Below are 26,367 nucleotides of genomic sequence, written 5' to 3'. Positions count from 1 at the left end.
TGACTTAAAATTACATCTGCATTACTTTTATACTGCTTTAAGTACATCTAGGTTGTGTTTTTTGTTTCATTTCATTTTTACAGTAAAACAGTGGAACTTTTGTGTTGATAAAATGATTCATTCATAAAGGACAGTATTTTTAGGGATAGGTTTCAAAGATTCAGTGACGATTTAGGGGAGCATTGATGCACTCATTTATGAAAGTGTTGGTGGTAGACACTGTCTAATAAATAAAAAAATTATTTGCCTAGAGAAAGAGAAAAGATGGAGGTCAAAGGTAGGGTATGACAGAAGAATCAGTCTCAGGAAGAGCTTAAAAAACTGTCAGGTTAAATACTGCTTGGAAAGCAACTGTGTTTATTCTGTAACAGAAAGACTTACTCTGAAAATGCTTTTGCTGCTACATAAAATTGTCTTGGAGGCTCTGTCTCAAGGTCAGTTGTTTGTGGTAGGTGTCTTGGTTTGAAAAAGACAGGTGTCTGCTAAGGAAGGCAGGAGCCTCCCTTAAAATGGATAATGTAACCCCCCTCCCTCTGAATTATTATAATTTTTAAATTAAGGGGCTCTTAGGCAAAAATATGGGAATAGGAATAACAGTTCTTTACTAGGAAAATTAAAATACAAATGCAATAGTACAAAAAAAAAACCAAAAAAAAAAAAACCAAAAAAACAACACTGAGAGTCAGAATAGGAGCTGACAGTGTGTGGGTCAGGCTGTGGCAGCAGTGCCATTCCATGGGGGCTCAGCCCTCCTGCAGTGCCAGCTGTGCTTCTGCTGGAGCAGGATCCTGGACAAGGCTGGAGTTTTCCTCTGAAGCTCCAGGGCTGCTGTGGATGGGCCTGGGCTCCCTCTGGGAATGCAGTGGAGAAGAAAGCTGCTCCTCTGGGAATGCAGTGGGCAAAGGCTGCTGTGCTGTTCCAAGGACAGATTGGATCCAGGTAGGAATGCTTGGCTGCTCCCCTGGGCAGAGCCTCTCCCCATGGGATGCTGGAATTTTCTCAGCCATGCAGGGACACTCAGTGGCCATGAACAGCAGAGATCTCCTGGAGGGAGGATTGGTTGTGGGAGAGATAAAGAAAACTGCCCCACCTGGTTTTAACAGGTGGCCCAATTACAGAAGAAAACTGCCCCACCTCTAACAGATGGCAATAGAATACACATCTTGCAGCCTAAGACAGTAGGGCACTGGATTTTTCTTGTCCTACTTTCATGGACAGTGACTTTCTGTGCACATATTTACTCCAAGGAAAGTCACCACAATGTTGGGTTGTGTCAGATCACTGATGTCAAAATGTAGAATTGTAACCTGATTGAGGAATCAAGTATAAGATGAATCAAATTTTTTTTTTTTTTAATTTTTTTACAGGGGCAATCTTCGTATACTGTTGTTTTTGAAAACTGCTATCTGAGTACTGGGGAGGGAGTTCATTTTTTCACCTGATTGCTTTTTTGTTTTGTTTTTGTTGCTTAAAGGACTTACCCGACATCTTAGGTACTATGTTTTATTGCCAGTACAATGGTATCATGGCCCATGATAGACCAGGAACTTTGTGTAGTGGACACATCTATTAGTAGGGAACCTGAAATTATGGGGATTTGCTGTTTGATCTCCTGGCTAGATCTCTGTTTCAGATTTGTACTGTGGGAAGCACTGGCTTCTCATCCATGCTTGTATTTTGCTGTATGGGATGTGATTTCTATAGATGCATGCCTGTGTTTAAGTCCTACATCAGTTTTGATAATCCTCACCTTTTGCTTTATTCCAGTTACAAGGTACTCGTTTTTGGGCTGTATTTTTGTATTGTCAGGCTGATAAGATGAAAGAATATTAACTTTGAAAACAGTGTTTCCATTATGATTCTTGCAGAACATTAAAATGTAGATCTGTGTGAACAAGGTCAACTAATGTCCATCATTGCTTTCATGGTTTCACTAAGTGCACATCTCCCATGCTTTCAGGGGAGTCTTGATGCTGGAAGTAGTTTTCTTTTGTCCCTGAGAACGATGTTGATAACAATACTTCAGAACAACAATTTTTAGGAATAATAACATTGCATATTCCTGTTGATGCTGATTCCATCACTGCCTTTGACAGCTTTGAAGTCTTGATGAAGTTTATAGTGTAATATCTTCTGCTCTAAAATGTAGAGCTGTAGAGGCAACAGTTCCTTTCCCCTTATACATTGTTTATTCAGTTCAGTATGAAAGTGAGCAATAGGCAGTGGTAGTTGAGATTTTAATAGGTGTTTTGTAAGAATCCAGGAAGGACACAGTTCATTGTATATTTAACAAGTGAGACTTGAGTCCTTCTTGTTACTTTAGGACTGATAAAAGGTTCTAAGAGATTCTTACCTTGCTGTTAGAGTTAAACCTTTAAAAATTCATCTGTGATGTCAGTCTCTAGAATGCATGGTGCTGACAATATTGAGAATTACCTCTCCACTTTTGGGTATCTTCATATTTCTTCAAATATGGAAACAGAAGTGTAGTTACTAAGCACATCTCTGGTTATGTCTGATTCTGTGCAAGCCAGCACATATCTTCAGTCTTTATTTCCACATTTTTCACAGCTCCTTTGTATAAGTTGAGTAGTGTAAGAAGCGTTTCAGAATTTGTAGGGCTCAGGCTTAAAAGCCTCTGCTTTTTTAAAATTAATGAGTATAATTTAGTGGGCTAAACTGATGAAATGTATTTATGAGGTTTCAGAAGGAAGTAGCATGTACACTTTTTAGCAGTATAGAATGATAAAAATAATAGTGGTTCAGTGAAAGCAGCACTGGAGTTTGGTTTCCTGTGGCTTTCATTCATGATGACTTTGACCCACATGGGTTCCCTAACACCTTACTGCATGGCAAGGAGGAGCCCTACTGATAGCTCATTTACCTTCTTACCTTAAGAAAATATGGTAGGAATTAATAATAACAATGCTTTTTAAAATTTTAATATGGTTGTGTTGAAAGTAAGTGTTGAAAAGCCAGTCAACAGGCATTAATTATTTAAAACTGAATCGGATAATGTATTCTTCTGAACTCTGCTTAATGAAGATGGCTGTGAGCCCTATGTCATGGTGAAATAGACTGTTTCAATTAATGTAGAACTGCATGTTCTTGTATCCAGAGCATGTGACTTGGGTAACCTGCAGTGTCAGACATTCCAGGCCTGTGTAAAATATAAAAAGAGCATGTTCTTTGAGTACCTGCTCATATTGAGCATATGGACAAGTGTGGATACTTTTGCACTGTAAGCAGTCAAGATCATATACATCTTTCTCTAACCATACTCTTTGTTTTAGTTGCTGTCCCCTGCTAAAGTGTAGTGTGTGGTCCTCAGTTCTTCTTACATGGCCTTGGCAAGATAAAATGCCTCCAGATTATTGTTTCTGGATTGCTCTGGAGTTGTGGGTTATCAGCTATCCTGAACAGGGGACTTATTCCTGGGGTATCCTGAAGAATGCTGTACTCTTCAGTGTTCCTCTTTGTCATCTTGAAGTTTCCCTTGGGCTCTGTGAAATTCATTCTCATTTGAATGTGAGCTGGAGATAGTTTAGAAGACAGCCAAAGAAACCCCAAAATCCAGAGGAAGCCATAGTTTCCCCAGGCTGTATTTGCCTGTCAGAAGGGAACTGTGAGAAGAGCTTCCTGATTCAGGAGCACTTTTTGGTCACCTGTTCTGGACTTTGAAAGGTATTTACCCAGCACCATGTGTACCATCCCATCTGCCAAGGAGACAGTTCTTCTCCAAGAATCCCAGTTGCCTCTGCTAGCATTTCCACTGGTATTGGCTGCTACACCATTGAGACGTAGGTCGCAGGGAAACTTAATCCTGCTAGTTCTCAACTTCTGGCAGCTCTCCCAGTCATGCTGTTTTTTCCTTCGGTGGTGCCAGGGCTTTAGGCTCACTTGCCTGAGATGGGGCCATCTTGCACCTGTAGGTGGTTCATCTTGGATAGGTCCTTTATTTTTGAAGCCTTCATTTTCTTTCTGATGGCCTTGGGTTTCCACACTGATCTTAACAATGCATCTGGTATGGGCCCGAGTTTGACTTCAGGTCCTGCTAGAGAATTTAGGCCAGGGTCTTCTACTCTTCTAACCTGTACCTCCATGTCCACCCAGCCACAAGGATGTGAGAACTTCTTGTAGTTTCAGGAATGCTCAGAATCTGAGTGTTCTTAATGTAAGAACACAGCCATTCGTGCTACTCAGGAAGAATGAATGGAATGCAGGCTTTATGGGAAAGATTGTTCAGCTTTGGCTCCAGTATGTTTTTTTGGTATATGAATTACTATTTCCTCTTGGATGTATTCCATCATCTGCAGACAAGTAAAATGTCTTTTCTTCCCATAAACTAGGATACTGTGGACCTACTTGAAGATCTGCAGCTAGGCTTCTGTCTCACTGAATCCTTTCTGAGTAACTTGTACAGCTAGGTTGCTTGGCTTGATTGCCACAAACCTTTAATGTTCTGTCTCTGCCTAGTCAGCTAAGGGGTATGAAGTTAACAGCTGGTTTAAAAACCTATGGGGAAAGTTCACTCCCATTTCCCTGGAAACCACACATCTTGTTCCCTCAGAGTTGACAACAAACAGAAGGTTACTGTAGATAGTATTTTTGAAATTTCGCACCTCCTAAATTCTGCTTCAGGTGATTTGCTTTTTGTGTGGTTCAAGTGATCCTTTGATAATTATAAAATGACTTTAATTTGAGGATATTTTCCAATTTCATGAACTGTAAAGCTGGATGGTCTTAAAAAGCTCGCAGATTAATTGAATGAATGACATTATAACCAAAGCGAAATGCTTTTAGCATAGTGCACCTATTTACTTTCCCTCTTTCATTGCAGTAATTTTCTTTAAGCACAAATAATGAAATACGTGTATACGAGTGGTGTCACAAGATTGTTGTTGCTCTTAAATTGCCTCTCAGGGTGCCTGCACAGGGGTCACAGTCATAATCTTAAAATTGTTTCTTGTTTTTCTCTCCCTGAGTGATTGAAAGCGACCTGATTAAAAACCTTCTGATGTTCTAAGATGCCTTAACTGCTGTGGGACTTACAGCTCTTTTGCTAAAGGAGTCCTGAGCTCTATCAGCCTCAGATACCAAATTGTACCAGCTGTTCTCCATTGAGCATCTCATCTTCAGGTCTTTTTTTGAGGAAGTTTCAGTTAAATTGTTTTTCTGCTAAAGCTTGATTTCTTTGTTTCTTGTTCTTTGGTGAGATGAGGACAGTGTTGGATTTGTTGCTTGGAATGGGGACAGCTGGGAGATTTCTTTTCCAGCTAAGTGGTATGCTGGATTATCAGACCTAGAGGGAAGGATATTCTGAAGAACCAAAACACTGGACAGTTGAAGAAAATAAGAGACACTTAAGCATATATTGACTCTCATTGCAAAATGAGGGTTGTTGGGAGTTGCAGTCCTGCTGAATCCAGAAGAGTAGTGAAGCTAATTCCACAGGATGCTCACAACTGTGCAGAATGCTATTCTTTTACCATATAACCATTCCTCACCCTTCTTGAACCATAAATACAGCCCCCTCATCTTCTGCACCAGATCTTGTTGCATATGTCCTAGACATCCCCTCCCAAATGTAGCCCGAATCCTGCTTGGGGTTCCAGTAATTGTGGCAAGGGCTTTGGAAGAGCCTGTGAAGTTGTGTAACCTCCAAGGGTTCCTGTGTCTCCACCGGTAGTGCCAGGAGGAGTGAATGCCTGCTAGTTTTGATCAGTTGTACAGGGTGTTGCAAATCTTGCTGCGTTTGAAACTTAATCTTGTTTGTGAGTCTTGATTAAAATTGACCAACTATTATAGGAGGGATTAGGGAGGCAGTTGCATAATGTGATCTTAGGAACATGCATAAAAATCATGTAATGAAAAAAACCTATAAGGGTTTGTCTTCTAGTTAAGAAAGAAAATTTCTCCACCTTTCTGTCTGCTTTTCATTTTCATATGAAGAGGGCAGTGTTGTCATCCTTATTTTGATTTGTTTATTATTTTTAGAAAATGTGGGAACACTTTCTGAAGCTGGTGGCAGTAGAGGCATTTTCAGTGAATCAGTTTCTTACATGGGAAAAACACCCACTCAAAAAGCTACCTTAGATGTAGCTGTAAATGGAAACTGATGTCTTATCCCAAGTCCACAGACAAATCTTAAATGCTGTCATTGATTAAGCACCTGTATTACAGGTATATAACAATATCCCAGTTTTGCATTATTTTTCATGTTCTGATAGGCCCTGTCATACTGCAGAGAATGCAAAAGTTTCAGGCCTGAAGAGCTGGCAAGCTAAATGTCACATGGAGGTGAGTTTCCAGGGCATGAAGCAGATGTGTGATCTGCAGAGGAAGGATGAGATTCTCCTTTAAATGAAGATACGAGTTTTTAAGATAATTGTGATTTTACTAAAAGCATTGCTGCTTCAGCTCATTTCACAGCCCCTTTGTAATCAGTTGTTCAAACTGATGTTTGTTTTCTTGTGTCAGTGTAGAATTCTGATGCCAGCAGTCCTGGTGATGCACATCGCAGTGTTTCAGGCTTACTGCTGTGCTGGCTTGTGGTGAAGTCATGACACAGCTTCAGCACTGATCATGCTCTTGCACAAAGGAACACAGATCTCCCTTGCCTTTCCTTCAAGGTAGGCAAGCATATCTCGTTTGCCTCTGGTTTTGCTGGATGATTCTCAGTAGATCTTAGCAAGAATTGAATTATGAGAAAGGAAGGTTGCCACCCAAAACCATCTCTTCTGTTTGCTTTTTAATACTGGAAGTGTTCTTACTTCCTCACTCCTTTTGCAGTGACTTTTGCTTAGAGACTAGAGCAAGATGTAGGGCTGAAATCTTCTCTGTTTACGTGATGATGTCTTGTTTGTAGCTCCTCTTATTCAGCAGTAGGAGGTGTGTACTTAAAATGTCCTTTGAAAGAGATGAGCTGTCATGGCAAAAGTCAGTTCCCTTCTGTAAGATGTTCTGCAAAGCACATACAGAATAAATAAACCAGGATATAATAGAACTGCAGCATAAGATGACATGCACAGCACTAGAGAGCTATGGGACCTTTCACACTGGCATTTTACCTTTTCCTTGGTGACTCTGTTGGTCCTTCTTTTCTTGGCAGTTTAAGATTTTATTTTGACTGTATTATCCTCCCGTGAGATTAATAGTGTTTTCAACCTCTTCATGCCAGAAAAAAAGCCTTAGATGTGTCTCTTAATTTGTCATTCATGTTCTTCAGGGGGTGATATTTGCAGAGATTGTAGGGAGAATATAATAATTCTGCTGTAAACTTAAGCTTGCTCATTGCTTATGTGCATAGATGCGTGCATTTGCTTCTAATACAAGGAAATTCTTGCAATTTCCTGGCAGGATTGCTGCTTGAGAATATCTAGTCTAAAGTGGGGCTAGGCACTTCTAATAACTTACTATTTTATGTTTGTCTTATTTTTATAAATAACTGCCAGGTGTTACAGAAGAGGACAGGCCTCCAGAACTGCAGAAAACAAAGACTACACCACTTGTAAACAGACAGAAAGTGGATGCTGAGGAGCTGGAGGCTCTTAGAAAGTCTGTGGAGGAGTTTTTCTGCTCTTCCTATGGTGAGTGCTTTAAATTCTTCTGAAGAGCTGTTCTAGATTTTAAAATTTTTATTCCATTTGGGAGGAAAAAACTGCGTGATCTTAGCCTCCCAACTACAGTGCTATTTTTAGAAACTTTTAGTAGCTATTTCTAAAAAATACACATATAGTGGTTCTTCTTGGTGTGTTTTGTAGGATGTGATTTGAGATTATTGCACAGTGCATATTAGTGCCAGCAGCATTTGGTTTTCTGAGAAGATTCACATCCACACTTTGCTTTTGCTGCAGTACTATCCAAAGTTACAAAGTTTTATGAGGAACTCATCCTTTTGCTAACTTCAGCAGTCTCAACATCAAAGCAACCTCCTCTCTTTTTTCTAGGTAAAGCTTTAGGAAAGTCAGCGTCGGTACCTGTGCCATTTGAAGAGATTCAGAGGAACCAGTCTGTTGTGATAGTGCAGGGCCTGCCTGAAGGAGTCACATTTAAACATCCATCAAGTTATGATGTTTCCACCCTGAAATGGATTTTGGAAAATAAATCAGGGATCACATTTAGTATCAACAGGTTATTTACTCTCTTTCTTGTGCTGGTCTGTCCAATTTGGTTTTGTACTTAAGTAAAATTAATTTTAATTTTTAATTAAATACACTGCAGACTGTTTCTCTTACACAGGAATTCTCTCTGTAATGTACACTACCAAGTAATTTACAATGTCTTTGCTAAAACAGAGTTTTTCTTCCCATATTTCCACACAGGCCTTTTCTAGAACTAAAGAAACACATAGGTAAGTTAATGCTTATTCAGACTAAACAGAAAAAATATTAAAATTTGAGTTTAGGTAGCAATATCCATAGAGCATTTGGTCATGTAAATAAAGTGGCAAACTGTGCAGAAATTTCTAGACTGTGAGTTGCCTTACTTATAAGTAAACCTTTCCTATAAATAAGCCTTTCCCATATGCATTTGCCAGGAGCAACTCAGTAGAGATAAAATTCATTCTGTTTTATCCTTTGTCTTGCTCAAGTTCATTCTGTTTCATTCTTCATCCTTATACTGAATTTCAATCTAATGTGAATTGTATAGTATCCTAGAAGAAGGAGAAGTGAACATAGGAAGGACTGCTTTCAATTTTTAGAAGATGCCAAGACTTTCTAGTGCTTGTGTTCCACTACCCAGCTGATTTTGGCAGTTTTATGTAATTTTAAAAAGTAACTTAATCTTCTGAAGTAGCTAGGTGTTGTAGTTCCTATGACAGCCTCTGTATATGAAAAATTCTGAGCTACAATGAGTTTTGTAAATCTCTGGAAAGATTCACTTCTAGCTTAGGAGAAATCCCCTCTCCTCTTCCTTTTATAGTATCATGTTCCTTTACTTGCTAAATGCGTAAATGTGGGGATTTGTTTTATGAAAATGATGAAGCAATCTCTGTAGGAATGTAGTCAAAAAAGAAAAGTTTAATTTCGTAAGTGAAAGAGCCAGAAGTTGATACTTGATTAATAAAATTAGAGATAGGTTGAGGACTAGAGATGGAATATTACAGAAATTCTGGTAATAACATCGTTTTATCAAAAATATGAGGTAGGTTTTCAGTGTGCTAAGTGACATTCTGAAGCTGTTTGTGTCTCAGTACAGTTTAATGGGATCTTTCATTTTCTGTGAATAAGGAAAATGTGCAGATATGCTTGTAAAATGTGAACATGCTTTTGCTTTGTGAAATCAATGTTATATGTTCAATTTGTGTTTCAAGTAAATGGAGTACAGGAAATTCAAATACTGTCTTTTAACTTTCAGAAGCTGATATTACAGATCCTTCACATTCAGTTACACCCCCATGTGAAAGGTGAATTTAAAATAATGTAGATTTTTTTTTTTTAATCAGCTGTCTATTTTCATGTTGTTATCTTTGTCTCAATGTGCTTTTTCTGCCCAGTTGACCTTTGAATAACTTTTGCTTGCTTGGCATTATAAAAAGCATGAAGCTCAATCTTCTCTTTCTTTTGATCATTATTTGTGAGGAAACTGTTACAAGTTAAACAAATGGCAAAGTTTCTCCTCAGTTTAATTAGCCCAATGGGTGTTCTTAATTCACAGACTGTTAGTCAGGGATAAGTTTGCCATGTTTTATGGTATAGCAGAGAGGGAGAACAGATGTAATGTTGCTTCCTTCCCCCTCCTCAATTTGAAAGAAGTGATTTTTTTTTTAATTAGTAAATGAAGATACTATATCTGTAATATATCAAAAACTTGTTAATGTGAAAACAGGGATCAATTTTCTGTATTTCTGCATTTGCCTCTCATTAAATGCTAAACATGGTCTGAATATTGTGTCTGCCTCAAAAAATGTAGGAATAGGAGATTGCTAGCAATTCGCTTGTGAAAAATCAGATAAGCCAATGTGCAGGGTTTTTAAATTTTGTATTCTTGTTAGAAAAAATTCTGAGAGATTGATTTTGCTTAACAAGCTGTAAAGCTTTAAGAACTTCCCAACAAATCTAAGGTTTGTTTTTAATAATGTCATTCTGTTTTATTTGCTTAATTTTATAGTTGTCCTCCTGTTAATGTGAAAACAGAACCAAGCAAGGATTCTGGTATGTTCAAAATTTTGCCTTAATTTGCAGGGGAAAAAAAAAAAAAGCCAGATTCTGTCAGAAGACTGAACTTAAGGAAAGACGGGGAAAAAAAAAAGCTCCAAAAAAAAGAAAAGTAGCAAAAAGACATCCTTAGGGAGATGGAAAAATGTTTCTTTCCTTGAAACTGCCCATTTTTCACTTGCAGTTTTTACCAAATATTGAACCCTAGCCAAATGCTTCCATTTCAAGAGGGAAATTAAAAAAAAAATTGTAATACATTATAGACTGAATTTATCTTTATGTAATTTAGAGAAGAATTTATTTGTTAATATTCCTAAAATATTGAAAATGTTAAAATATCAATTTTCTAGCTAAAATAGAAACAAAAAGTTCATAAATAGCAAGATGTGTTATTTGTTACTTAAAAATTGCCAGATCATTTCTAAGTTGCTGTGCAGGCAGCAGATGATTCCCCAAGGCACCGTGATCTGTGGCAGAGTAACGCTGAAGTGTGTGCTGTGAGATAAAAGCATGGGTAATCCCAGTAAAGCCAGGGAGGCAGCAGATGTGCTGGGAGATAAACTGGTGACTTTCCCTTTTGCTGGATTGAGCTGCACTGCTCACTTTCCTATTAGAATTAAGTTTTCATATGTAGACCAGCTTTTTGCTCTTGTTATTTGTGCTTCACAACTTTAAATGTGTGGTTTAGGCACCCTCCATGGTTAATGTTCAGCTTGACATACACAAAGGATTAATGTGAACTTTTTGCCAAGTCAGTCCCAGACTCTTTCCAGTGCTGCTTTTTAGGCATTTTAAGTAATTCTCACAGAGAGTGAGCAGCAGCTTTTCCCAGACTTTCAGCACAATGAGTGATAAAATATATTTTTTTCCTGTGGTAGCATGCAAAGAGGAAGGAGCCCATTTAAAAAATATTCTTCAGATCTGAGACAGCATCTGCAGGGAAGCCTAGTTTGTAGGGAGGCATTTAATCCTAGATTATTTCTGGGGTTGACCAAACTGAAACATAAAAAGCCAGCAGCTCACTTTGTTACCATTGTTTTAGCTCAACAAATAAGTAATGTTTTGTGCTTTTTTTCATTTTTTTAATTTTTCTTTTTTTTTTTTTTTTTACTAGATACCAACGAGGATCATGGTGGGTACTTTTGTTTGTTTTGTTTTAAGAATCTGCTTATTACTAGTTTTTTTGATTCCTTTGTTGCTTCCACAGGAATTTCTTCCAAAATGTCAACAGTAACAATGAAGCAGGAAAGAGATGATCCTAACTACTATCAATTTAATACTCCAGGTAATGTTACTAATTTTCATATGTGTTTATTTCATGAAAGGATTGGTTGCCTAAGTGTTGATCTCTCCATGCCTCTCTTTTTTACTAATTTTTGGTCATTTAACATGCAATTACTTAACTCTGTTAGGATCCAGCATTTCCATGCTGCCGATCATGTAAGTTATTATGAAGAATACCAAAAGACCTAAAGAACAACTTCATTCCAAACCCATATGTGTGTGTTTGGTCTGAAGAAGTTCCAGGACTCTTTTGAACTGCTTGATGTGTTTTTCTGAGGGTACAATGTGCAGACTCTATAATTCAATGACTTTGTTAAACAGGAAATAAACCTTTATAGTGATGCTTTCTATAGCACTGCTTTAATTTTTAGTTTAAAGATTCAGTAACTTTTATATGCTGCACCACATAATCAGCCATTCTATGATTCTGTGATTGGAGGTGTATCAATCACTTCTCTTCTATGGAATGTCCAATATGTGTCAAAATGTTATTGAAAGGTTTATTTATGTGGACAAAGCATAACAATATTCATGAGGCCCATGGCTCAGCCTCCATGTATGTTTTAAGTTTTCTCCCAGTTGCTTTGCCTCGTCTCTATGTATCCAGTTTACGCATTCACCTCAGCTAGGAGAAAACAGAAATTGTTTTTTCTTTATGTTGACATGAATGGTAATTAAGAAATTGTGACTATAAATGGCAATATAAAATAACTAAAACCTTAAATTTATAATTTCAACCTATGTGTATTTGTCTTTAGTTTAATTGAGTAATGCAAGGAAACATGGGCAAGCTGCTACACTTCTCTCAATGACAGTTACATGTTCAACAGTAAAGTGCAAAACAGCACATCCCTTCATTTTGTAATACTATATATTACTGTGATAACATTTTGTGTGTATTCAGACATGAAGATTCTTGAGACTATTTTCTAATATGCTTTAATAAGTAACTATGGGGATGTGGAATCAATATTTTCATCCTAGCATATCTCAAGAAACATAAGAGCATCATTCAGAGAGACCTCAACCTAATAGCATAGTGAAGTGTCACCCTTTGAGTGCAGAACTGGAAGGGTGTTAGGATTATCTGCTCTTTATATGTGTACCTTGCCTAGCCTAGGAGGTTTACAGGCTAGGCAAATTAGTGGTTTACAGGTGTGATTTAATGTAGTAAAAGGAGGTATTGGTGTGAAGACAACCTAAGCATTGTTCCTTCCTACTCCAAGTCTTCTCATCCTTTTGGTTTTCATCCTCATTGTGGTTTTCCGTTTCATGCATACAAATGATGTCAGAATTTGGCCAATAGCCCACAGTGTAACTCAATGCCATCTGAAGAGAGTCTGCACTGGAATCACTTCTCTACCAAATAGTATCCATTGCACTGCAGCTGAAAAATCCAAGTCATGCAATATGCTTCCAGAGTGAAGTCTAAGCACATTTAATAGGGGGGATTTCTGTTGTCTTTCACAGAACTCTAAATTTAAATCTTCTGATTGATGAAGAGAAATATATATATCTTTCTGATAAAGTCGTGCTTGAAGGATAGTTCCCCCTCTTCTCCTGCAGTGTAGTTGTCCAAAATGGCATTTAAAACAAGACAGAACTGAGTTTATTGGTAGAAGTGATGGGGTGCTGTGAGCTAAAAGATGTTTTCGCTTTCATGTCAAGTCATGCTGACTAGACAACTAAAGCAGTTTCCCCTTCATTCTTCAAGAAGCTACTACTCTGATTCAAGCCAAAGGGTTGTCCAAACTATAGAGGTATAAATTCTGGAGGCACATAGGTGTTTATGTGGTGCTGCACAAGAAGTGAACTTTTAAAAAGTGGTTATTCTGAGGTATGTTCCTGAGGAATGACATAGTCTGCCCCAGTATTGCCTTTGGAGAGATGTGCTATGAAATAGAGAAAACAGATAAGGTAATAAATTTTGCTAAAAATAACCTACAGCAAAAGCCAGGCGTATCCATTTCTGAGAAGAAACAAGTGTTAGAGAATAGCAATCTGCTTGGGCTTCCTGCAGAAAATGATTCACTGATAAAATTTAATGGTTGTATTTTTTCTTTAAGTGCTTCCTCTCAAAGATCTTTAATGCTGATCAATGTGCTGTGTGCCTGGGTGGCACACTAACTCTTCCTGTTAATCAAAGAGGGAAAATTATATCTGTAGGTGGATGTTCTTCTCATCCTCGTTGAAGGTTGCACCATTTAGGTGTTGCCATGAGTTAATACTGGATTACTAAATTTAGAATTGTTTTAGCAGTACACAGTAAGATGACTGAGAAATAGGGATTTCTAAAACTTCATGTGGGTATGCTGACAGAGAATAAGGGGCAGTTTTCTGTCAGTGGGCTCTAGAACTGTCTTAAGTAACAAAGGAAGATATAACCAAAAGTATGTATTCTATTACCATCTTCATAAGCTGTTAGAACAGGTGGGGCAGTGTTCCTTATCTCTTCTCCATGACTCATCCCTGATAACTCTGGGGTTGATCTCTGCTAATGGGGCATCAGGTCTCACTGCAGGACTCATAAATGACATCATCTCACTGGGGATGATGCCCAGGGGGAGGAACCAAGCATTCCTACCTGGATAGAATCTGAGGCGTGGAACACCATGGGTAGTCTTACCTACTGAATTCCTAGAGGACAAGAGCTACATAACCACCACTGGACCTTCAGAGGAAGACCAGACCCTTCTACAGGATCACTGCTTCAACAGAACCACATCTATCACCCCAACAGATCTGCAGCCACCCTTTAATTGGACTGCTACCACCACCCTGACCAACAGGGTATCACATTGTATTCTGACTCTGTCAGTTTAATCCAGTGTTTTCTTTTTTTATTTTTATTTTCCTATTAAATGGTTGTTCTGACTTGGAATCTCTCACTAGTTTGCTTTCAAACTAGTATAAGCACTATGGCAGTGGATGTTTTTTTTCAAGTGTCCAGGACAAATGCTGCAGTGTTAAACTTGGGGGAGACCAAAGACAACCTGTTCTGGGAAAAAGGGCCAGATTTTGATGATTGACTAAATGAGGAAAAGGACTGAGTATTGATCATCAGGACTAAGTGACACATCCTGGAGTATTCCAGCTATGTTAGCTAGTATTCCTGCATGTGCATTACCTGTAAATATCAGTTACGTGGCTCTTATGAAAAGAAACATAACTGGAAATGCTGTTTCTTGGTTCAGTGGTTTAAATATAATTTAGTATCTTTACTAGAAACTAACAAATTAAATAATCATTTCTCCAGAGTCAGATGTATTTTCAGATTTGAGAATACCCCATTTGTCCTATATAAAAACAAACAATTGGGGCTCAGAAGTGTGGCACTGCTGAGTGACTGCTGAGTGCTCTGTGTGTTATCATCACAGGGTAAAGCAGGCTTTTTTGGTGGCATAACCCATACAGAACTGAATTATTTGCTGACTTACGACCAAACACTTTGTAAAAGTGGCATGTTATCCTGTAAATTTTGTGAATGTAGGTCTTCACTGATGCCTTGAAGTTAAAACGAAGAAAAATGGAAGCAGAAGGAAAAGGCTGTAAACAGTCTGTCCTGTGAATTGCCTGGTTCAGTTTATAAAACACCTAGAAGTGAGTAAAAAACTGCCTAACAGCTTTTCTCTTTAAAACACCATGTAGTTGAAGTGTGCTGTCAGTTTTGGAATTTTTGACAATGTCAGTGAGGCACACTAAGTTAAAATACAGGACATTCATCCAAACCCAAATGAGATTGAAAATATCATCTTCTACAAAGAAAAAGCCCAAAATGTCAATGTAAGCTTTGCATTTATTCTCACTCTGAACCTTAAAAGTAAAGAATGTCTGTTAGTATGTCTCTAACAACAAAATATTTTTCCTTTGGAGATCTCTCAGAATACTGGACATAATGTCCATTTTAATGGAGCTAAATCTGTGAAGCTAGGCTGGCATGTAATGCTGAGTATGCAGGTATTATTTTAAACCAAGAAATTCCAGAAAATATATTGAGTACAATGTTGTGCTTCACGAGGGGAATCACATCTAGTTCACATTGCTATCACATGGGTAACCTATAAAAAGGCCAGAAAAGTGAGCAGAAAAGTGATGCTTATCCATGAAGTGATAAATCCATTCCTTCTGCCAAGTGGCACAGGTTTGGCTGTGTAGTGTTAGGACATAATCCATTAGAAACTGAGGCTGAGAGGTTTGGAATCAGTGTAAGCAAATGGTGTGTGGGGGGTAGACAGAAAGAATAGTTGTGACTGTTGAGGGAACAACATCTACATTTGTTTTTATTGGATTTGTTGGAATGTGAAAAATCACCTATTTGTAACAGGCGTTTCAGGAGTTTCAATTTATGCCAACAGCCATCTCTTACAGAGGTTCCACTGCACTGCTGAATCCTAGACCAAGCACGTGCTTTGGTGATCTGTCACGTATTTATCTGCTCGTGAAAGACCAAGTTTTGGTCTGAGTGTTTGAGACTTCCCAAGTGCCTGTGCTGTGTAGGAGCTGGCTGTTAGCTTAAGAGCATACCTCTGCTTTCTCTGGTTCAAGTGAAACTGCTTAGCTCTGCCTACAGATCTGAAGTTCAGATTCCAAGCCATAAGCATACTGAAAGATTTTACTTCTAAGGTGTCCTGTTGTTTTAGTAATTAAATTTCCCACCTCTTTCTCCATCCTTCCTCCTACGTGTTACCTTCAGCAGTAGAATTTAGTTCTTCTTTCTTGAGTTTTCTTATTTTTCTATTTTGTGATTTTTTTCATATCTTTATTTCTGGATGGAACTTCTTTTGATCTGGTTACCACTGTACTTAATTTTTGCTTTCCTTGGTTATGTCATATCTGTGTATATCTGCCTGTTGTGTGCATTAATGCAGTAAAGTTATCTGTTTTTATTAATATCTCTTGGTGGTAGAACTATTTTAAATTTAATTTTTTAGTCTTTACTAAATTAGGGTAGCAGAATCTATTGTTTGAAATGTTTAAATTTCTGAAACAACTTTTTCATACTCTGTCCACGCTTTGTAATATGGAAAAAATGTTCAAGTTTCATGAAATAATCTGTGTTGGTCACTTTAAAAAAAAAAAATTGAATGGTTTTACTACATGTACTCTAGTTTTTATCAATATTACATATAAAAGGACAGAATTCTCTGTGCTTAATCCCAAGGGCTATAAATCTACTAAGTTTATCTTTTTAACTAGAGAAATATTCCTTCAAGTTTAAATGCATGAAAGACTATTAGTTTTCCTTTTTTATTGCTGTCACAGCATGTATTTGGCACAAAGATAATGCAATACGGAGAATACTGCAGAATATGTGGGTAAAACAATCCTGTCAGGATTTCTGAATTAAGAAATAAATGCAAAACTGTGCATATTTTGAGATATTTGGTTATAGTGGGATGCATACTTTTGTGTGCCTTATGAGTAATAATAATTGCATGTTCACAGAAGTTCTTAGGAAATGACAAACCTGACTGGGTGCATCTGCTGAATAAGCTGATTTAAATAAAAGCAAATTTAGTCCATGGAGACATTTTCAGCACACCCAGGGGGTTGTGTTCTACTCCCACTCCCCCCTTACAGTTGCAGATCACACTATTATATATATAAGTGAGACCTGAAGGACCAGCCAGTGTCTCTGGCTCTGCCTTGCTCCTTTTCCTCCCTGTTTTTTCCTGTCTTTTGGACTATGGTCTCGGCTGTGCCAGCATCAGTCTTTGTGGAGCTGTGTTTTGAACAAATTCAGGGAGCTCCTCTGAAGTAAATAGATTTAAAAAAAAAAAAAAAAAAAGAGGAAACACCTTCCCCCAGCAAAGAAAAGTGTCAGGAGCAGATCTAAGCAGCACTTGCTGAAAGAAAAGTGTTTCAAGCAAAGAACTTTGCATAGGTTCCTTACATGAAATGCTGTTTATTTTAAATCTCTTTGAAAATCTGAACAATCAAATTAGGCAGAACTGTTCAAGTTAACATTATTGTAACCACCTAATTATCATTATTTTCTTTAATACTTAAATATTCACTTATTTGATACTGTATATGTACTTTCAGTTGACCAGAATACTTACGAAGTCTGATTGTGACAATAGTCTTTTCTTTCTTACTGTGCAGATGAAATAGAGTTTAGAATATTTCATTGCCTTGTTAATTAACAGCAGCTTTTCTGTTGTGGCACTATTAATACTCTTGCTGATACACTTATGAACATGACTAGAATTTCTGGTCAGCTATATGAGCTCTGCAGATTGCTATTGCAAATGCACACAGAAATTATCGATTTCCACAGAACAATTAGTCCAAATCAGTCAGTTCCAGTTACTCCTTTTTGCCACACATAGGCAGGTGTTCCATACTCTTGCTCAGTGTGGTGTTGTTTGTGCTGTAAGCAGCCCACCCTTCTGGCATAGCTGCAGGAGAGCCAGAGCAGTAAGCAGTAGGATTTTAAGAATGTTTATGTAATCTGTTAAGTGTAGCTTCTGTGCTGCTTTCTGCACTGGTCTTTTTTAACCAGTCTGTAGTCTTCAAAAGAACTGTTGTAATGAAAAGTAAACAGCCTTGGAGTGTCATAAATTACTTTAATCCCCGTGAATTTATGTATTTAATGTAGATGGGAATGCTGAAGTCAAAGAATACTCCTTAGGAATATAAACTTTAATGAACAGGAAAAATTATTAAAATGTTATTGAAGAAAAGAAATGAAAACATTTCTTTTTTAAAAATTAGTTTATTAGTTGAAAGCCTGCTGTTCAGCATGAGTCTCTTGACTGTTCAGTAGTCCAAGAAATGCACAATGCTGCTACTAACTCCATTTTTATTCTATTGAACCAAGTAAGCAAGGATTTATAAATACTAAATATTTAACAGAGTCTTTCCAAAGTTTAACATTAGAGAAAGTATGAAGTGAGCACATAATATATGAAATTAAAAGTTACTTGACAAATTCCTGTATGGGCTGGAAGTATGTGTTTGTTGTGAGACACCCTTAAAAACTGTTCTCTCTGTTCTCAAGCAGGCCCTTCCAAAACATCAGAGATAGATGAAAAAGTTGCTCCTGGAAAAAGTTACACAGGTAGATCTTTTGCTTGTATTTTTCCTCATATCTGTTTTAGAAATTGAATGTGTGAGTATTGCTTTTCACAGCTTTTCTACTTGATTTACCATAAAACGTGAGGGTATTAGAACTTAAACATGATTAGAAATGAAAATTACAGTTGCTTTAATTTACAGCTGTCAAAGTTAGAGACATGTAGATGGGAAGATAATTTCTTCCTTTTCTAAATTCAAAGAGGAGTATCAGCTTGATCACTCTAAAGCAGTAGTTGTTTGTGTAAATTAGTATGTTTCTCAAGAAATTCAGTCTGTTTCATAATGGCTTATAAAGTTTAATAAAACTCTGCTTTATAAATTGTGAGTGCAACGTAACTATGTTTTTCAGTTCAGTGTGAGGTGAATGAGCATATAAATAAATAAATAGAAAGTCTGTGTTAGTCGAAGCAGTACAAAACTCTGTAATAGCTGAAATGCCTTTACAAAAAAATGGTGCAATTTTTTTCAACTGTTTACAGTTTACATTAAATATATTAGTTTACCCATTTGCAAAGACTAGAAAATATTAACCTGCATTTAACACTGTAGTAGTGTTACTAGTAAGGTCGGAATGTTCCTGCTACCATGAATTTCTAAGATGACAAAATGACCTTCTGAGTGTTGTTCACATGAACAAAATAATTCTGGAATTTCTACTGTGAAAATCCTTACTTTAAATAGTAAGGATTAAAAATTGTGAAAATTTTCTTATGTATTTTTACTGCGGTATCTTTTTAATTTATATTTGTAAAAGAAGCCATCAGCATGGTATAACACTCAAGAATAGAGAGATAGAAAATACACGTCAAAATGCTCAAGTGCAGCTTTACTCTGCTGGAATAACTAAAATCTGTTCCTTCAAGCACTGCTGCTTAATTTTGATAGAGTTCCTGATAGAATTAGCTTCACATTGTTTAACTGTAGTGCAGTTAAATGTAAATTGCTCTATCTCACAGTGAGTGTTGATTGGCTAATCCTGGTTGTCTTGTTGGTGCTCTCTGCCCCAACAAAAGCACTGTGATCATGAATTGCCCTCCCCTGCTTGATTGTTGGCCTTGCAGCCTGTTGTGGAAATGATCATAGCACAGAAACAATGAGTCTGTAGAGCTGGTGAAAAAATACCTAATCTGTGTGGACAGGCAGCCTTTGTTTCTATTTTCAGTAATCCTGGGTAAGAGAGGGGAAAATACTTATGATTGTATTAACCCAAGAAAGCCAAGAAGATGGAATTGCCTTCAGTGATAGCAGCAACTCTGCAGTGTAGCATGTGCAGTTTAGCAAGTGTAATGTTCCCCTCCTTGCCTTTGTCTGGAATTACTCAAAGGCTCATGGTAACAAGTCTTTGCTTCTATTTCTGTTGGATGCTATGAGTGCAGCAGGCTTGAGAGTGTTGGTTTAGATGCAAAGTCATGGAGTGTTTGGTTGAAAATCTTGTCCATGTCCATTATTGAGCAGTCCTGTTTTTCCCTTTCAGAGTCCTCCCAGCCTGACTCATCAGAAACAAGTGAGGATTCTGAGGCTGAGTTCAGTAATGAAGGTCAGTTCTCCAGGTCATTGATTTCAGGCGATTTCTGTCCAAAATGTGTTTTCCACAGTTTGCATTACTTGGTACTGAATGAAGAGAATCTGTGCTGGTGTTAACTGTGGTTTCGATTTGGCATTGCTTGGTAAACAATCCTGGTGGAGCAGTATTAGGAAACCACAATATAGTGATGCATATTGGACTTGCTGGGCTGGTTTTAAAATGATGCCTGACTGCAATTTGTATCTTTTGCATAATTTTCAAGTGTTGTTAAAGAAAAATAGTCATTGAACAGACAAGATGTTATAAGATTCCTTCATTCTGGAGAACTCATTGCTTTATAAACACGCTGTAGTTCTGTGTGACATTTGTAGTTAACACAAGCTTCTGGGAAGAATGGTACCAGGACAGAAAGGCAGTGTTGCAGGTGGTGTAAGTGGAGCCTCAAGGTGTCTGTCTAATATTGGTAACTCTGAGATGCAAACCTTTGCACTGAGCAGCTCCCTTTGTCATCTAAATGGCTCTAAAGGTGCTAAGCAGTGTCCCTGCTGTCCTCATGCTGGGATGTTGGTAGGAGGTGAGCTGTGTTTCTTGTACTTGGGAATGAGTGTCCTGTAACTGCTTTAAAACACAGCTGAGATTGGCTTTTGCAGTGCTTGCTGTGGAATTAGATTGGGAGCAGCCAATCAGCAATTTAGAAAGTAGGCAGGGCATTTGTGAGAAAGTGAGCACTTCTGGTCTTACTTTGACCATTTTACAATGCAACATGGAAATAACTCCAACATTACCTCAACAGAAAGGTTTATATGAGAGGAGTCATGAAGTCCTGCTTAATGGCTTAAAGGCATTTACCTCAAAAGTAAAAGTGCTCTGAAAATGTTTTCTGTGACAGAGTATAAGAGAATTGTATAGGTACAAGATATGTCCATATGTGATATTATTCTTGCTAAGTAAACCATACTCTTGGTGACATTTGGTGCATGTTTTTCTGGATGTGAAATTAGTTTCTTTGTCTGCTCTAACCACTTGTTCTCTCTGAGGTTGGAGGTATTGTTAATTGGGCAGTCTAAAAAGCTCATTAGCTTAAGGAAGGTAGGGGTGCATTGGGAAGTGACAGGCTGAGTAGCCACTGTCTGACACTTTGCTAGTTTTGCTGTTCTCCTGTGTGTTCACTTGTGTGTGTTTAAGGCAGAGTTGACCAGTTTGATGAATTCCATTGGCACCCATTGGTTTTACACTGGTTTGAAAGTGGGTTTAGAACATTTGAGCTCTTCAAGACAAAACATAGGTACTGTCTTTTGTGATCTACTATGGAATGATGTTACTTCCAGTTAGATACCAAAGGTAGTGCCTATCTGCACAATTTATTCTGTGTTTTCTTTTGCTGCTGCATGGTTGTTTTACAATCATGCAATGCCCAGTCCTGTTTCAGAAGGCAATGTTGTTTTCCTTGGGGAGTACAGAAGCAGTTTTGTTTTTTGCTGTCTTGTGCTTTGCACAGGCCCTTTTGAAGGAGCAAGTTGTTCTTTCACTGGTAAGAACAGGAGCTTTCTGAAGTTACGCATTTAAGTTGTTTGTTGTAAAATTTGTTGCCATTATAAGCAGATTTCCTTAATTCTGTTTTAGTTTTGAAATTCAAAGCAGTTCCACTGCTGCACATGAGTTGCCTGGACTTAAAACCAGTTGGGTTTTTTTTCTTTCTTAAAGATGATGGTGATGATAATAATGCTCATGATGGGTACCTGCCCCTTGAAGGTAGCCAGAGGAGCCCCAATTTGTCTACTGAAGCGGCCAATACTGCGAGAAGAAATGCAGAAGACTTCAATTTTGGTAAGATGAAAATTCAAGATCATTTTATCTCCTTGCTTTGTTTTATGAAAACTCTTTGGCTGATTTAGTGGTGCCAGAAAGTTCAATATCCTCGCATAAATAACTGTCACGTTAACTGATGACTTAAAACATTTTGTCAGAATTAAGCAAAAAAATAAACAGCATTTTTGGAATTTCATTTAAGGGCCATGGGCTCTGTGTAGATGTATTGCAGCAGTATTGTCATCATCATCATCTCCCTCAGCTGTTTTTTGTTATTTGATATGATGATGTAAATAGACAAATAGAAAGTTGGGATTTTCTGATTAGCTTCTTTCATGATCCCTTCTGCTGGGTTTTCAACAGAAATGCATTGATGCCCTTCAGTTTAGGCTGCTTAAAGATGCTTTACCTGGTATTTTTTGTGATTCTGTACTTCCTCTTTATTATGTGGTTTGCTGTCATTTGGTTTCGTTTGTGGACACATTAAACTGTCTGCTTTTATAATGTTGTGTGCAGTCAGGCATATGTTTTTTACTTGATACTTTTGAAAGCAGCCACCAGAGTTCTGATGGCAGTGAAAGAACAGGTGTGGAAATACATTTAGAGCATTTGAGATGTGTAATGTTTTTTGTGAGGATAAATTGTACCAAGCAGAGTGATGTAGAGTTCCCTGGCAGGTGCAAAGGAGAGTAGTTTATTGCAAAAAAACAGGCCTTTTTTAAGCAGATAGCCCATTATCTGTTACATTCCATTTTAGGATAACAGGTATAATTCAACCAACCACCCTACACCACAATGTCAGCACATTGTGGTTATGTAACTAGTTTTTCTTCCTCCAGTGCAACTGTGTCACTTTCCCATAGTCCTTTACTGCTTAGCTGATGTAACAGGCCCCAGCCATGATTTTACAAGTGTAACAAGGCCCTTGTTTAATAAGGTTTTACCTATAGGGTTTAGATGTAAAGGCATGGAGTGTTTGGTTGAAAGTCTTGTCCATGTCCCTCATTGAGCTGTCCTGTTTTTCCCTTTCAGAATCCTCCCACCATGACTTGTCAGAAACAAGTGAGAAACCTGAGGTTGAGGTCACCCTTGAAGGTGAGTATCACGGGTCCCAAATTTCAGTTGTTTGTGCATTTTTCTATCCAAAATGTGTTTTCCAAAAACTGCATTACTTGGCACTGAATGAAGGGAATTCATGTGCTGATGTTGAGTGTAGTTTGGATTGTACACTACTTGGTAAACAATCCTGGTGGAGCAGTATTAGAAAAGCACAATATAGTGATGCACATAGGACTTGCTAGGGATCGCTTTGGAATGATGCCTCACAGCAATTGTATCTTTTGTGTATTTTTCAAGTGTTGTTAATGAAAAACAGTCATTGAGTGGACAAGATGTTATGAGATTCCTTCATTCTGGAGAACACATTGCTTTATAAACACGCTGTAGTTCTATGTAACATTTGTAGTTAACACAAGCTTCTGGGAAGAATGGTACCAGGACAGAAAGGCAGCGTTGCAGGTGGTGTAAGTGGAGCCTCAGGGTGTCTGTCTAATATTGGTAACTCTGAGATGCAAACCTTTGCACTGAGCAGCTCCCTTTGTCATCTAAATGGCTCTAAAGGTGCTAAGCAGTGTCCCTGCTGTCCTCATGCTGGGATGTTGGTAGGAGGTGAGCTGTGTTTCTTGTATTTGGGAATGAGTGTCCTGTAACTGCTTTAAAACACAGCTGAGATTGGCTTTTGCAGTGCTTGCTGTGGAATTAGATTAGGAGCAGCCAATCAGCAATTTAGAAAGTAGGCAGGGCATTTGTGAGAAAGCACTTCTGGTCTTACCTTCACCATTTTGCAATGCTACATGGAAATAACTCCAATGTTACCTCAACAGAAAGGTTTATATGAGAGGAGTCATGAAGTTCTGCTTATATGTGAAGGCCCTTACCACAAAAATAAAAATGCTCTGCAAAGTTTTTCGGTGTATAACAGAAAAAGTATAGCATAGCATAAGAAAGCTGTATAGGTACAAGATATGTGCATATGTGATATTATTCTTGCTAAGTAAACCATACCCTTGGTGATCTGGGTGCATGTTTTTCTGCATGTGAAATTAGTTTTGTTTGTCTGCTCTAACCATTTGTTCTCTCTGAGGTTGGAGGTATTGTTAATTGGGCAGTCTAAAAAGCTCATTAGCTTAAGGAAGGTAGGGGTGCATTGGGAAGTGACAGGCTGAGTAGCCACTGTCTGACACTTTGCTAGTTTTGCTGTTCTCCTGTGTGTTCACTTGTGTGTGTTTAAGGCAGAGTTGACCAGTTTGATGAATTCCATTGGCACCCATTGGTTTTAGACTGGTTTGAAAGTGGGTTTAGAACATTTGAGCTCTTCAAGACAAAACATAGATACTGTCTTTTGTGATCTACTATGGAATGATGTTACTTCCAGTTAGATACCAAAGGTAGTCCCTATCTGCACAATTTATTCTGTGATTTCTTTTGCTGCTGCATGGTTGTTTTACAATCATGCAATGCCCAGTCCTGTTTCAGAAGGCAATGTTGTTTTCCTTAGGAAGTACAGAAGCAGTTTTGTTTTTTGCTGTCTTGTGCTTTGCACAGGCCCTTTTGAAGGAGCAAGTTGTTCTTTCACTGGTAAGAACAGGAGCTTTCTGGAGTTAGTCATGTAAATAATTTATTGCAAAATTTGTTGCCCTTATAAGCAGAGTTCCTTAATTCTGTTTTAGTTTTGAAATTCAAAGCAGTTCCAGTGTTGCACAGAAGTTTTTTGTACAAAAAAACTTTTTTTTTTCTTTTTTTTGTTTTTTTTTTCTTTTTTTTTTTTCTTTCTTTTTTTTTCCTTAAAGAAGATGATGATGACTACCCACCACCTGACAAGAGACTGAAGAGCACCAAGTCGGCTTCTGAAGCGGCCAATACTGGTAGGGGAAATGCAGAGGTGTTCAATTCTGGTAAGATGAAAATTCAAGGTGATTTTATCTCCTTGCTTTGTTTTATGAAAATGTTTTGGGTGATTTTTTGCTGCAAAAAAAATCAGTATCATTGAAAAAATAACTCTCACATTAACTGATTGTTTAGAACCTTTTTGAGAGAATTAGAGAAGCTAAAAAAAGAAAACATATGCAGCATTTTTGGAATTTCATTTAAGGACCATGGGCTCTGTGTAGATGTATTGCAGCAGTATAACCATCATTGTAAGCTACCTCTGTTGGTTTTTGTTATTTGACACGATGATGTAAATAGACACATAGAAAGTTGGGATTTTCTGATTAGGTTCTTTCACGATCCCTTCTACTGGGTATTCAACAGAAATGCATTGATGCCCTTCAGTTTAGTCTTCTTAAAGATGCTTTGCCTGGTATTTTTTGTGATTCTGTACCTCTCCTTTATTCTGTGGTTTGCTTTGGTTTGGTTTGGCTTGTGGACACATTAATCTGTCTGCTTTTATAATGTTCTGTGCAGTCAGGCATATGTTTTTTACTTGATATTTTTGAAAGCAGCCACCAGAGTTCTGATGGCAGTGAAAGAACAGGTGTGGAAATACATTTAGAGCATTTAAAATGTGTAATGTTTTTTGTGAGGATACATTAACATAATTGGTTTTTTTTTCTTGGAAATATTTGGACAATGTTGCCTAATTGAAATTGTACATTTTCTCCAAGCACTTAATTTTCCTATTTTCACCTGGTTGGTTTTTCTAGTTTTTGTTACGTTTTAGTTTTCATCTCTTTTCATTGCTTTAAAACACAATAAGGCGGGGCCTTCCCTGGAATGGAAAGATGACTCTCTCCATCCAAAATTTTAATGTTACTGAAATACATGGCTTCCCTGCAAAGAAGTGGGAAAATGAATAATACTTTTTTACTAGTCTGTGTGTTATAGATGAATAATGCGGTGATTGACTCTCACAATTAAAAGGCAAATATCATATATATATGTTAGGAGAAGTTTTATAGATTTATAGTTGTGTTTTACCCCCCTTGTGCTGTTATCAGGGGTGCCCTGGGTTTGGGACATTTGGGAGGGTCGGCTCGTTACCATGGCAACAGCTGAGCTCCAGTCAGGATGTCAGGCAGTGATCTCCAGCACTGGGCAGGGAAGGAGGAGTGGATGGACAGAGCTTTGGGAGGGGCCAAAGGGTTAAAAGGTGAAACCTCCATGGTGTGGGTGAGCACATGGTGGGAAAATCCTCTGTTTCCGGCGCCAAAATATTTTCTCTCTTCAGTCTTTTGTGTTTGCTGATGAGGTTTTAATAAACCTTTCTAAATTTTTGGAAGTGAGTAGCATTTCTCACATCTATCTATCTATCTATCTATCTATCTATCTATCTATCTATCTATCTATCTATCTATCTATCTATCTATCTATCTATCTATCTATCTATCTATCTATCTATCTATCTATGTAACAAGATGAAAGAAATAACAACATCAGCAACAAGCAACGAGAAGAAAACGCACGAACGTTGTTTTCCTGCGCACGGTGTAGTTACACCGCCGGCCAGCA

At 37.8% G+C, this 26,367-nt stretch overlaps 1 protein-coding gene across 10 annotated transcripts in view; it reads left to right on the top strand.

Moving 5' to 3' along the window:
* GTF2I (general transcription factor IIi) overlaps positions 1 to 26,367 on the top strand; it is a 92,864-nt gene that overhangs the window by 18,472 nt on the left and 48,025 nt on the right. For 4 of the 10 annotated variants that reach the window (XM_053961113.1, XM_053961106.1, XM_053961107.1 and 1 more), the window contains exons 4-15: positions 7,455 to 7,589; positions 7,950 to 8,133; positions 8,325 to 8,353; positions 9,361 to 9,409; positions 10,114 to 10,157; positions 11,275 to 11,292; positions 11,368 to 11,445; positions 18,448 to 18,507; positions 19,999 to 20,061; positions 21,754 to 21,876; positions 22,891 to 22,953; positions 24,708 to 24,812. In XM_053961113.1, coding sequence (XP_053817088.1) covers positions 7,455 to 7,589; positions 7,950 to 8,133; positions 8,325 to 8,353; positions 9,361 to 9,409; positions 10,114 to 10,157; positions 11,275 to 11,292; positions 11,368 to 11,445; positions 18,448 to 18,507; positions 19,999 to 20,061; positions 21,754 to 21,876; positions 22,891 to 22,953; positions 24,708 to 24,812 — 951 coding nt within the window. The remainder of the gene's footprint in view (positions 1 to 7,454; positions 7,590 to 7,949; positions 8,134 to 8,324; positions 8,354 to 9,360; positions 9,410 to 10,113; positions 10,158 to 11,274; positions 11,293 to 11,367; positions 11,446 to 18,447; positions 18,508 to 19,998; positions 20,062 to 21,753; positions 21,877 to 22,890; positions 22,954 to 24,707; positions 24,813 to 26,367) is intronic. The other 6 variants (XM_053961111.1, XM_053961110.1, XM_053961108.1 and 3 more) reach the window with 6 other exon arrangements.

Source organism: Vidua chalybeata, chromosome 20 (assembly GCF_026979565.1).
Source record: "Vidua chalybeata isolate OUT-0048 chromosome 20, bVidCha1 merged haplotype, whole genome shotgun sequence".
Classification (NCBI taxonomy): domain Eukaryota; kingdom Metazoa; phylum Chordata; class Aves; order Passeriformes; family Viduidae; genus Vidua; species Vidua chalybeata.
This window is presented reverse-complemented; position numbering and strand designations above follow the sequence as displayed.